This window comes from Polypterus senegalus, chromosome 13, assembly GCF_016835505.1.
Source record: "Polypterus senegalus isolate Bchr_013 chromosome 13, ASM1683550v1, whole genome shotgun sequence".
Classification (NCBI taxonomy): Eukaryota; Metazoa; Chordata; class Cladistia; order Polypteriformes; family Polypteridae; genus Polypterus; species Polypterus senegalus.
The window spans coordinates 19909606-19924010 of record NC_053166.1 but is presented as its reverse complement, the minus strand read 5'-3'; the positions used below and the strand labels follow the sequence as shown (position 1 = coordinate 19924010).

General features: G+C 39.1%; 1 protein-coding gene across 3 annotated transcripts in view; it reads right to left on the bottom strand.

Moving 5' to 3' along the window:
• Positions 1–14405, bottom strand: part of LOC120543163 (bifunctional heparan sulfate N-deacetylase/N-sulfotransferase 1) — a 247751-nt gene that overhangs the window by 50436 nt on the left and 182910 nt on the right. For all 3 annotated transcript variants that reach the window (XM_039776066.1, XM_039776065.1, XM_039776067.1), the window contains one exon: positions 7608–8464. In XM_039776066.1, coding sequence (XP_039632000.1) covers positions 7608–8117 — 510 coding nt within the window. In that variant the 5' untranslated portion in view covers positions 8118–8464. The remainder of the gene's footprint in view (positions 1–7607; positions 8465–14405) is intronic.

The following is a 14405-nucleotide window of genomic DNA, read 5'->3' as shown; positions in this document are numbered from 1 at the left end:
GCTTTAGAGAAGGGATAGTGGTTTCTGGTGATGTTTTAATTTCACAAAGCATAATGTCATATTAAAACAGCTGAGAACTATATAGTTTCATCAGACCACAAAACTCTCCCTACCCATGAATCTTTGGCTTTGATACCCATTGTTCTGCATACTAAACGGAGACTGAATACGGAATCTTTTTGCAATGTGCTCTCAAAGAGTCAAGAACTTCAGAAAGCTTTAAATTTGACACTACCTTCAAGCTGGCATCTGTGATTAATTTTCTTCTTTTTTTTTCCATTATTCCTTAAGTTAAGCAAAGTTTTGGTGGTGACTTAAATACACTTATGAGTGACCGAGTTCTTAAGCCTGTGTACAGGTTTGATTTTGTCTTAAGTCGTAGGGGCAGACTTATGTGCATGTGAGAGCTGACATCCAATGAATGTAATGAAGCTACGAGGAATAAGGAATATCGCCATTTTGGACCTTGCAAACAGAAAAGAGTCCCATATGTCTGATGATGTGTGTTTTATAAACCACAAGAAAATGGAAAGGGCAAAAAACGTTGCAATTACAACTGGACTCGCTGTGCCTGGTACCATCAAGCATTTTCATGGAGAACATAGGTTCTGTCAGAAAAAGGGGCAAGCTTGCCATACTCTGGCAATGTGAAACTGTGCAGGAAAGTCATCATGTAGTTGTCCAATTTAATATACCCTTCAATATCTAGTTGTGTAATCTCACATACTCGGGTGACAAGACAAGCAACTCAATCATCAAATCTGATATCCCCTCCAACTAGAAGTCATGTAGTATAACATCTTGCTGTTACTTAAAGCATCGGTGCACAGCTTTTGTACACACTCTGTTGAACTTTCTACTCATAAATGTCAAACAAGTATGGGAAAAGGCCTTTTTTTGATTTTGTAACATAAATACTTGCTAAGTATAATATTCCATGTTAGGTTTACAAATGTTTAAAGATCAGATGAATTTAGCATATACAGTCATATGAAAAAGTTTAGGAGCCCCTCTTAATTCTTTGGATTTTTGTTTATCATTGGCTGAGCTTTCAAAGTAGCAACTTCCTTTTAATATATGACATGCCTTATGGAAACCATAACAAAATTAGACAGGTGCATAAATTTGGGCACCCCAACAGAGATATCACATCAATACTTAGATTCACAAAAGGAGGCTCAACTAACAGCCTCTAGATGCCTCCTATAGCCTTTAATGAGTGTCTGGATTCTGGATGGAGGTATTTTTGACCATTCTTCCATACAAAATCTGTCCAGTTCAGTTAAATTTGATGGCTGCCGAGCATTGACAGCCTGCTTCAAATCAACCTAATAGATTTTGATGATATTCAAGTCAGGGAACTGTGATGGCCATTCCAGAACATTGTACTTCTCCCTCTGCATGAATGCCTTTGTAGATTTCGAACTGTGTTTTGGGTCCTTGTCTTGTTGGAATATCCAACCCCTGCGTAACTTCAACTTTGTGACTGATGCTTGAACATTATCCTGAAGAATATGTTGATATTGGGTTGAATTCATCCGACCCTCGACTTTAACAAGGGCCCCAGTCCCTTAACTAGCCACACAGCCCCACAGCATGATGGAACCTCCACCAAATTTGACAGTAGGTAGCAGGTGTTTTTCTTGGAATGCGGTGTTCTTCTTCCGCCATTAAAGCGCTTTTTGTTATGACCAAATAACTCAATTTTTGTCTCATCAGTCCAAAGCACTTTGTTCCAAATTGAATCTGGCTTGTCTAAATAAGCATTTGCATACAACAAGCGACTCTGTTAGTGGTGTGAGTGCAGAAAGGGCTTTTTTCTCATCACCCTGCCATACAGATGTTCTTTGTGCAAATTGTGCTGAATTGTAGAACGATGTACAGATACACCATCTGCAGTGAGATGTTCTTGCAGGTCTTTGGAGGTGATCTGTGGGTTGTCTGTAACCATTCTCACAATACTCTGCATATGCCGCTCCTGTATTTTTTTTGGCCTGCCAGACCTGAGTTGGTTTAACAGCAACTGTGCCTGTGGCCTTCCGTTTCCCGATTCCATCCCTTACAGTTGAAACCTCTGAGATGGCTTTTTGTAGCCTTCCCCTAAACCATGATACTCAACAATCTTTGTTTTCAGGTCTTTTGAGAGTTGCTTTGAGGATGCCATGCTGTCACTCTTCAGAGGAGAGTCAAAGGGAAGCACAACTTGCAATTGACCACCTTAAATAGCTTTTCTCATGATTGGACACACCTGTCTATAAAGTTCAAGGCTTAACGAGCTAATTCAACCAATTTGGTGTTGCAGGTAATCAATATTGAGCAAAATTACAAGGGGATCCAAATTTTTGCACAGCCAGTTTTTCACATTTGATTTAATTTCATACAACTAAATACTGCTTCACTAAAAATCTTTGCTCGGAAAACACCCCAGGACTGAGATGTTGCTAGGAAATGAAAGACATACCACTGTGATCTTTTTTTGCTCAAAGTAGAGTACATTATTATGCAGGCCGAGAGGGGTTCCCAAACTTTTTCATATGACTGTATAAATAAAACTATGGAAACATGCCACACCTCTTTCTATTTTAGCAGTATTTGGTTCAAAAGAGGAATCTGATCCTGAACTAGACTCCATCATAAAGCCTAATCAGCTATCTCTCTTATGTGCTTTCACTAAACACATAATCAGACTCCAGCTGTAGCTTCAGAAGGCTTGTTACAATACAATTCAAAGCAATAGGCATACACAGTGATAGGAGTTTTGTGAATAGGTGTCAATAATGGATTAATTGTTACTAATAGAATAATAAGTTACAGTACTAACCTAAGTGACCTTTGATATAATCATAAACTTGCAAATTATGGAATTAGTTTATTTTTTGTTGATGTATTTTTTAAAAAGACTGTTACTAGTTAAACATATACAGTAACTAAGAACCATGACGGATCATATTGGGCAATATACTTCTCATGATCTCATAGGCCAGTAAAATCCATCCTGTAACATCAGAATTGCATGGTAAACTTCTGTGCTTAAAATAAATGGTCTAACAAAAGATTCTTAAAGCTAGGTTATAGCTTCTTTATTCTTCTTTTAGGGCAGACCTGGGCATTTTACGGCCCGCAGGCCACATCCGGCCCGCTGACTACCTTTGACCGGCCCACGTGAGTTCATATTAAAAGTGTAGCAACATCTATTACTTTGTGATAGGTGCACGAAATACAGTTACACGGCTTTTATTTTGAAGGCCACTATTGTTTTTCTTAATTACCAGTGCGCTTATGCACTTCAGCGAATGTGTTGAACAGCTTCCAAGAAATTAGCTCTTAGCCCTTAAATATGTCAGCTAACGTTAAAAAAAGAAACATTGACGCAGAATGTAGAGTTTTTAACAAGGCATGGACTTCTAAATATTTATTTGCTGAAATCAAAGGTAAAGCTGTGTGCTTAGTGTGTGGAGAACATATAGCGGTGTTTAAGGAATACAATTTGAATCGCCATTACGAGAGTAAACACAGAGAAAAATAAGAATTTCAGTGATGCAGAACGGGCATGAGCATCGGAAGATTTACTAGCTAAACTGCAAAAGCAACAAGGATTTTTTACAAAGCTCCACTCATCCCAGGATGCTGCGGGCATGACCAGCTTTGTAATATCCCACAAAATTGCAAGATACAGTAAGCCATTCTCTGATGGGGAGTTTATCAAAGACTGTTTGGTGGAGTCTTCAGCGCTAATATGCCCTGAGAAAAAAGTTGCGTTTGCAAATGTGTCTCTCTCGAGGCGCACCGTAATGAGGCGGGTCGAGAACATCGCGGGGAATTTGGAGCTTCAACTGCAAAAGAATACAGAAAATTTTGTCTTGTTTTCCTTGGCTCTGGATGAGAGCTGTGACGTCCATGATACAGCCCAGTTACTTATCTTTGTACATGGATTAACGAAAGACTTTGAGATGACGGAGGAGCTGGCTGCTATATGGCCAATAAAAGGGAATACAACGGGGAATGATTTGTTCACAGAGGTAAAGGCATCCATGGACACTCTGGAATTAAAATGGGACAAACTGGTAAGGTTTTACAACCGACGGTTGTCCAAATCTGACGGGGAAAAATGTTGGACTTTTGAGGCGGATGCAAGATAAACTGACAGAAATTAACTCAGAACAGAAATTGGTATTTTTGCATTGTATCATTCATCAGGAGGTGTTGTGCAAGTCAGTGCTAAAAATTAGCCATGTTGTTGATGTTGTAACTAAAAGAGTTAATTTCATCAGGGCAAGAGCACTGAATCACAGACAGTTTATTTCACTGCTAGAGGAGCATGAAAGTGAACATAGTGACATAGGCTACCAGACAGCTGTGAGATGGCTCAGCCTTGGCAAGGTGCTTAAACGAGTATGGGACCTGAGAGCAGAGATTCAGGAGTTTTGTGAAAAGACAGACAAGGACATTCCAGAGCTCTCAGATACACACTGGACTGCAGATCCAGTTTGCTGTTGATGTGACTGCACTAATGAATGAATTAAATACCAAGCTGCAAGGCAAGGGCCTCTTTGCACACGAAATGTAGAGCTTGGTGACAGCTTTCATGAGAAAGTTGAACTTTCTTTCAAGTCAATTAGAGGGCAACATTCTCACTCACATGCCAACACTGAAAGAAGTCACACGATCAGCTGATCACCTCCACAAGTATTCATCCATGTTAGGGGCACTGCATGGTGAGTTTTCAAGAAGATTTGAAGACTTCAAAACAGTTGAGAGTGAAATGAACATGATTTCTTCTCCCTTTACTTATAGTGTGGATCATGCACCCAGTGATGTCCAGCTTGAACTCATTGATCTGCAGTCTGATAATCTACTGGCCGAGCATTTTAAGTCAGTATCACTGGTAGAGTTTTATTCCTCTCTCAAAGAGGAAATCTTCTCACACTTGAGGAGACATGCTCAGATGATGTTGGTTCTCTTTGGATCTACATACATCTGTGAACAAACATTCTCAATTATGAAGTTTAACAAATCCAGATATCTCAGCAATGATCACTTGTGTGCTGTCCTTCGCATATCCACCTCAGATATTCAACCTGACCTCAGTGCACTTGTTCAAGTCCAAAACAGGCTAGATTTCTCTCACGGAACACCAAAAGAACTGAGGCAAATTAATGTGATGTTGGTCTTTGAAAACTAGCTAATAAAGTAATGATGCTATTTTTTTAAATGCTGCAAAAAATGCACACTTTCTAAATTGTTTTTATAAATGTTCCTTAAATAGTTAAATAATTTTGTGCTCCACACTTGGTTTGATTGACTGTTTGACATGTTTGGTTTACTGTAAGTTGATGCTGCTATATTACGTTAAGTTATGATGCTGTGTTTTTTTTTTAAACATTGCAAATGTTGAAATTTTCTAAACTGTTTTTGTGATTGTTCATTAAATAGAATTTTATATATATATATATATATATATATATATATATATATATATATATATACTGCTCAAAAGAATTAAAGGAACACTTTTTAATCAGAGTATAGCATAAAGTCAATGAAACTTATGGGATATTAATCTGGTCAGTTAAGTAGCAGAGGGGTTGTTAATCAGTTTCAGCTGCTGTGGTGTTAATGAAATTAACAACAGATGCACTAGAGGGGCAACAATGAGATGACCCCCAAAACAGGAATGGTTTAACAGGTGGAGGCCACTGACATTTTTCCCTCCTCATCTTTTCTGACTGTTTCTTCACTAGTTTTGCATTTGGCTACAGTCAGTGTCACTACTGGTAGCATGAGGCGATACCTGGACCCTACAGAGGTTGCACAGGTAGTCCAACTTCTCCAGGATGGCACATCAATACGTGTCATTGCCAGAAGGTTTGCTGTGTCTCCCTGCACAGTCTCAAGGGCATGGAGGAGATTCTAGAGACAAGCAGTTACTCTAGGAGAGCTGGAGAGGGCCATAGAAGGTCCATAACCCATCAGCAGGACCAGTATCTGCTCCTTTGGGCAAGGAGGAACAGGATGAGCACTGCCAGAGCCCTACAAAATGACCTCCAGCAGGCCACTGGTGTGAATGTCTCTGACCAAACAACCAGAAAGACTTCATGAAGGTGACCCAAGGGCCCCATGTCCTCTAATGGGCCCTGAGCTCACTGCCCAGCAGCATGCAGCTCGATTGGCATTCGCCATAGAATACCAGAATTGGCAGATGCACCACTGGTGCCCTGTGCTTTTACAGATGAGAGCAGGTTCACCCTGAGCACGTGACAGAAGTGAAAGGGTCTGGAGAAGCCATGGAGAACATTATGCTGCCTGTAACATCATTCAGCATGAGCAGTTTGGTGGTGGGTTAATGATTGTCTGGGGAGGCATATCCATGGAGGGTCACACAGACCGCTACAGGCTTGACAAAGGCACCTTGGCTGCCATTAGGTATCAGGATGAAATCCTTGGACCCATTGTCAGACCCTATGCTGGTACAGTGGCTCCTGGTGCACGACAATTCCTGGCCTCATGTGGTGAGAGTATGCAGGCAGTTCCTGGAGGATGAAGGAATTGATACCATTGACTGGCCACCACACTTTCCTGACCTAAATCCAATAGAACACCTCTGGGACATTATGTTTTGGTCCATCCAATGCCACCAGGTTGCACCTCAGACTGTCCAGGAGCTCAGTGATGCCCTGGTCCAGATCTGGGAGGAGATCCCCACAACACCATCTGTCATCTCATTAGAAGCATGCACCGATGTTGTCAGGCATGTATACAAGAACACAGGGGCCATACAAAGTGCTGCGTACAATTTGAGTTGCTGCAATTACATTTTGGCAAAATGGACTAGCCTGCCACATAATTTTTTCACTCTGATTTTTGGGCGTCTTTGAATTCAGGGCTCTGTAGGTTGATCATTTTCATTTCCATCAAGCGATGTGGCATCCTTTCATTCCTAACACATTACCCAGTCTATATCAGTATAGATATCCAGGAGGATTTCTTTTTCCCATTGAGATTTGATGTGTTTTCAAAGTGTTCCTTTAATTTTTTGAGTTTATATATATATATAGTTATATATATATATATATATATATATATATATATAAAATTCTATCTTCTACATTTTCTCATTGTAATGTTTCATTTACTGTTTCTTATAGTGGGATATCATATATGTTGGAAATTAGTTAAGAATATTATAGGTATTAAGTATATATTAGGTATATTATATATATTCCAGCCCTCTAAAACCACTCCAATTTCTCATGTGGCCCCTTTGGAAAAATAATTTCCCTCCCCTGTTTTAGGGGAATTTTAGAGCTGTCTCTGATTCATTTTTGAAACCTTGTTAGTCTTTTATGATTTTTTTTTTCCTCTTTGTGACTACAGGACAGAAGGACCAGGTTAAGAAAATTGTTCCAGCATGAGTGATGCTATTTTGTTCTGGAAACAGTGTGCAACATCTAGCTGGGTCCAAACTAACTACTCATTTTTTTAACAAAATACAGCAATTAAATTGTCTTGTTGGATACGGACACTTTTTTTTTTCAAAATCCATTGAATCATCATACAGTATATCATGCAATTACCTTATTAACATATACATTAGTGCAATACTGTACCTTGAAGAAGCCAATGATTCCAACTCCATATTCCACACAATACTTGTCCAGTAATTCTCGATTCCAGGCATCCAAATTAACATACTTGAGAATGTTCTCATAAATAATAAGAGCAAAGCGTCCCCGGTCTTTGTCAGTGAGAGTAGGCATGTCGCCTTTACCTGGAGAAATCTCCGTTTGATATTTAAACCTACTAGACTCCAGCACAGCAACAATCTCCTGTCCCAGCTGAGAATATAAGCTCTCCACAAACACCAACACCACAGGGTCAGTGCGAGAGGTGTCCACAGGCTTCAGGTTCTTAAGAGGCAGCAGACGAGAAGGTGTCACCTTCGAGTCATCACAGTCTGGAGGGGGCCCTTCAACTGCTGGCTCCAGCTCTCTCTTGACGCCATAGAGAAAGTATGCAGAGATGAAGACACTGACCATACAGAATGCAAAAAGCAGCAGCAAGCTTGTCTGCAATGTTAGTTGTCGAAAAACTCGTCTCACTCTTCCACACAAATGCATATTTCTTTTTAAAAATGTTTGTTTTTAAAATATTTAATGACACCGCTTTTAAAAATGTTAAAAATCGGCTCACCGGGCTGCATGATTTTCATGTCACCATTGCAGAATGTTTTTGGGAAAAGAGTCTAAGAAATGAGTCATCTGATTTTGAAATTCCTTCTCTCCCACTTTACTTATTTATTTTACTTTTTAATCTCCAAGTTCTTGATTTCCTTGCTGATTTTTTTGAAGAGCTGGCTTGACAGTTACTTGAAGGAAGGGTACTATGAGCGTTACAAGAACACACCAACTTGGTACAGCTGTTGCAGGTCATTGCCTAGGCATTACAGTCTGTTAGTGCCAGTAGCCTGAAATAAAATCAGAGACAACTATTGTTAGTTTTTTCAGAAACAGATTTGCTTATGTGTAAAAATAAATTAGATATAAATGTACTAGAGATGCCATTTCCTGTACATGAAGACAACAAAGTGAATTAAATCTCAAGCACCGCTGCCTAACCATACAGGTTAAATGTCACCAGAAGCACAACTTAAATGAAATCTGGAAATGAGATGCAATGTGTGTGGCAAAGGCACTAGGGATAGCAGAATACAGAGAAAAATAGGACAACTCAGGCACACAGAGGAAGAATACAGAACTCAAAACTTGATATAGACATTACTGCATTAGCTAATGTATATTTTTAAGAGTAACAGTCAGTCAGACACATTTTATGAATCCATTTACAATCAAGTGAAAAAGTGAGTACACCCCAGGGAAACCACTGACTTCTTCAACATACTTGAACAGGCAAACATTAGATCTTCATGCAAGCCATGACCACAGACAAAAGCGATATACTGAACTTGAACAAATGACATATAAAACAGACATGGTGCATTTATTCTTATAATCTAAATTAACAGATTTTTCAAGTGGAAAAGGTAACTCTACTTCTACATTTATCACCACTTCAAATCCATTAAATTATAATCAGGTGTTTCAGATGAGGTACCAAAGATTAGAACCTGCTTAGGGAAGTATACAGGTGGCACCTGTCTTATTTAAACTGCACATATCTGGGGTCAGCGCTTTTTGCTATTGATGTGTGTGGTTTCATCATGTCAACATCAAAAGAGCTCAATAAGGCCCTCACAAAGAGATTTGTGGATGAGATGAGCCTGGCAAGAGATTAAAAAAAAAAAAAAAGATTTCAGAATTACTTGAAATTAATCATTCCACTGTAAGGAAAATAATCTACAATTGGCATAGATTTTACACAACTCCTAATCTGTCCAGGAGTGGCCGGCCCAGCAAATTCAGCCCAACAGCTCAGCATTGGATTATAAAAGAAGTCACTGAGAACCTCAAAATTTCATTTGGCCACAGTAACAGTAGATATATTGGCGAAAAAAAGACAGTATTTTAGGAAAACCACCTCATACCAACTGTGAAGCATGGTAGTGGAAAATGTTATGGTTTGCCCGAGGCCTGGGCAGCTTGCAGTTACTGAGTCAACTATGAATTCTGCATCATATCAAACTGTGCTTGAGGAATATGTGAGGCCATCAGTCTGAAAGTTATAGTTGAACCAAAAATGAACCTTTCAACAATATAATGATCAGAAGCAAAAAGAAGAAATGGAGGATTATGGCATGGCCTGGCCTAGCCAAAGCCCCGAGATTAATCGTTCGTAAATGTTGTGGGGGTGATTTGAAATGGGCAGTACATGCAAGAAACCCCAAAAAAACCTTTCAAATGAAGGAATATTGCCTAGATTTGTGGGCAAAAACGTCACTGAGCTTATGTCCAAGACTGAGGGGTAGTTATGCGAAACACCTTCAATAAGTAATTTCTGCTAATGGGGGCAATATCAGCTTCTGAGACCATTACATCTATTGATACTTTTGTTGAATAAATGAGTGAAAAGGCTAATTTTCCTTGTGACTTTATTCAAGTATATCATCTTTATCTGTAAGCACTGTTTACATGAAGAGCAACTGTTTCCCTGTTCAAATAAGTTTAAAAAGTTAACAATTTTATTGAGGGGTGTATTTACTTTTTTACATGACTGTACAAGAAATTTCATAAGTCATTTATAGATAAATAAATATGAGGGAAAAAAATCTCATTAACAAAATAAAAAAAATAGGAAAACATGTTAAAACACCTAAGTGACAAGAGCATTATTGCAACAATTATAACAACTGTGTTATTATAGATAGATAGATAGATAGATAGATAGATAGATAGATAGATAGATAGATAGATACTTTATTAATCCCAAGGGGAAATTCACAATTATTATATTAAAATATTATATTATAATATTAAAATATTATGTAGTACTGCTTTGAATAGGGCAGGCAGGCAGAGCAGTGCAGTGGTCAGCAGGCTACCTCACATCTCCAGAGTGCTGTTCTCAGATCCCCAGGCCATGTACTGTACCTTCCTGTGTACAGTTTGTCCATTCTTCCCACATCTGTGTGGGTTTTTCTCTCACATCTCAAAAAAACGTACACATTAGATTAATTGATAGGTAAATGGAGTATAGGTTTCTGCACGTTTGCCTTCTATAGTGTTGATATCTGTGACCTGAACTTAATAAACAGGTTAAACAAAGTAAATGCATGTACTATATATAAATCTATGGGTTTATAAATAAAATGTTAAATCCAGTTAAGCCAAGACCTTTCTATAATGCTCTCATCTTCCACCACTCTCGATTTACTTTAAAAATTAAAAACCTCGGATTGCACTTATTAGGTTATTATGAAATGTGATCGTTTATACCTCCAGACCAGCCACAATACATTCAGTACATACATAAGAAAGGAATCTATGGAGAGCCATCAGCAGTCATCTACAAATAATAATGCAGAGCTACAAATCTAATGCTTGTAGTTTTTTTTTCCCAGAATACCTCCTAAGGGTTTAAAAGCCTTCCCATTATAGTTACATTTGCTGAATCAATTTTCAGCTTTCAAAAACAACTGACTCACCACTTCACAAATCAGATCAAGTCTGAAGCCTGATATACTGTTGTGTCCACTACATGATTCACATTTAGGAAGAAAGTCTGTTCAGTTCTAGACTGCAAATGGCTTAAGTGGCTTCAAGGAAAAAAAAGAGCATGGAAATGGTAATCCAAGGCAGGCCAGTGAATATTAACTTAAAAACTTTTACTGTGAAAATTCTCTCCTGCTACATAATTATTGGCAAGCTGAATGAGCACAGAGTTCAGATCTCATCAATTTATTTCGAGATAAGATTGCTCTATATTTTAAAGAATCTACAATGCACTTCATGACATATCTAAAGCACTTCAAGATACTGTATCTCAAAATAACCTGTGCATTTCAAGACACTTCAGATACATTGAGTTATTTTAAAATGCACAGGATGTTAGTATGAAGTATCTAAAATTAACTGAGCTTACTCAAAATCATTTCTGTATGATTTTTTTTTCAATATACTTCCTGTACATTTTAAGATACCTGAAAATGTCTTAAAATAATGGGGGAGGTAATTTGAGATATCCTGAAATACACTTGGCGGCACAGTAACACAGCAAGTCAGGCTGCTGCCTCGTACTAAAGAGACCAGGGTTTACGTCCCGGTTCCTCCCTACATGGTGTTTGCATGTTCTCCCTGTGTCTACGTGGGTTTAACTCCAGGAGCTAAGGTTTCCTCCCATAGTGCAAAGACGTACAGGTTAGGTGGACTGGTGATACTAAATTGACCCTAGTGTGTGGTTGTGTGTGTTCAACCTGCGTTGGACTGGCGCCCTGTCCAGAAATTGTTCCTGCCCTGCACCCTATGCTACCTGGGTTAGTCATGAGTTCGCTGGATAGGAGTGTGTGGAGCTCCTGATATCGCTGTAAAATCATGAAAGGTCCAAGTCTTTAGAAACCTGGCGATTCCTGTCTTGCTATATGGTTTGCAAGACATGGACACTATCCAGTGACCTGAGATGAAGACTGGACTCCTTTGGCACTGTGTCTCTTTGGAGAATCCTTGGGCACCGCTGGTTTGACTTTGCGTTCAATGAGTGGTTGCTCACAAGCCACGGGGATGCCCACGTAATATCTGGCTGCAGGAGATAGATGGTCATTTCTGGGGGGGGTGGGACTGGACCCCGTATCTGCCGATGGGATGTGTGCCCAATATGGTGAGGGCTTTGACAACCAGGATCATGGGCTGTTTCGTTATGTGGTGGGTGCAGTAACGTGTTGTACCAGTGCATGCTCCCCAACCTGACTATTTTCAGAACTACTCTATAAAGCATCTTTTGATGGTGCTTGCTATGCAAGACTATATGTTAAAAAATGACTGATTAAAAGTCCAATACTCCATCGTAATTATCTGTTCTCTGAAGCCCCCAGATAAAATAAATAAATACATTCAGTGTAATTTGTGCTCACATTGATACACAGAGACCATTAACTTTTCTTCTTTCATTCTGAAAGTTTTTAACATTCCCAAAAACATTTCGCTGCAGTACCATAGGCATATGCTGCCTGTGGACCAGAACAGTAGCCACTACTAAGCCATTTTTAAATTTCAACCAGAAGTTTGATTTTGAATTAATTCCAACACCACAAAAATGTAATTCAGGCGGACTATGTTAGTAACATTGTCATTATCGTCATTTGTGTCCTCAGTAACATTTCAATTAAGCTCTGTCTCACCAGGCAGAAAGCAAATAAAACAGACTGACCTCGGGCATTTACATCTGCATAAGATGTAGACAGTTTTATAATTTGCTCACGCTGGCAAAAAGGTAGCCAACCAGAATTTTTCCTGATAACTACAAACAGTCATTGTGTATTGTGTTTAAAAGGAAAAAAAAACATTCATTTTTGGTAAACAGAGTAAAATGTATCATTCATATCTATAATTTTATTTTGATACTAGTTTAATAAATTATGATTACAGATCAAATTCTGTTATAGCACATACCGAAGTAATGACATTTTCAGATTAAGAAATACTGTGTGTTGACCTGGACAAACATTTATACAACATCATGTTAAACAGATTTCATTCAGAAATGCCACTGAAGATAATAAAGTGATGCAAACAATAGTTAATGCCAAGCCTACCGTTTCTCAGACTCTTAGGAAACCAGCAACAGTCTGTCTGTTTCTTGTTAGACCAAAAGAAAGTGACAGTCTGTTGCAAAATGTCTAGTCTCGGAGAAACTCGACATGAGTGCAGATATAGCCAAATTCTGAATCAGTGCTACATCGCACGTTCAGGTGGGTACAGTCATGGCCAAAAGTTTTGAGAATGACACAAATATTAATTTTCATAATGTTTGCTGCTTCAGTTTTTATGATGGCAATTTGCATATATTTTACAATGTTATGAAGAGTGATCAGTTGAACTGCAATTAATTGCAAAGTCCCTCTTGGCCATGAAAATTAACTTAATCCCAAAAAAAAAAAACATTTTCACTGCATTTCAGCCCTTCTACAAAATGACCTGATGACATCATTTCAGTGATCCTCTCATTAACACAGGTGAGAGCGTCTACGAGGACAAGGCTGGAGATCACTCTGTCATGCTGGTTGGGTTAGATGAGAGAGGCTCAAATATTGTGAAGGAGGCTTCAAGGCACCCAAGAAAATCCAGCAAGTGCCAGGACCATCTCCTAAAGTTGATTCAGCTGTGGGATCGGGGAACCACCAGTGCAGAGCTTTCTCAGGAATGGCAGCAGGCAGGTGTGAGTGCATCTGCACGCACAGTGAGGCGAAGACTTTTGGAGGATGACTTATTGTCAAGAATGGCAGCAAAGAAGTCAGGGACAGACTGATATTCTATAAAAGGTACAGCGATTAGACTGCTGAGGACTGGAGAAAGGTCATTTTCCCTGAAGAATCCCCTTTCCGATTGTTTGGGACATCTGGAAAAAAGATAGTCTGGACAAGTAAAGGTGAGTGCAGCCATCAGTCCCGCGTCATGCCAACCGTAAAGCATCCTGATACCATTCATGTGTGGGGTTGCTTCTCAGCTCTCTTCAGCTCACTTCTCTTCCCATTAGGAGCATGCCCCAATGTTGTCAGGCACGCATACAAGAACATGGGGGCCATACAAAACTACTGAGTACGATTTAGAGTTGCTGCAATGAAATTTCGAGAACATGGACTAGCCTGCCGCATCATTTTTTCACTTTGATTTGCAGGGTGTCTGAATTCAGCCCTCTGTAGGTTGATAATTTTCAGTTCCATCAAACGATGTGGCATCTTTTCATTCCTAACACATTACCCAGTCCATATCAGTAGAGATATCCAGCAGGATTTTTTT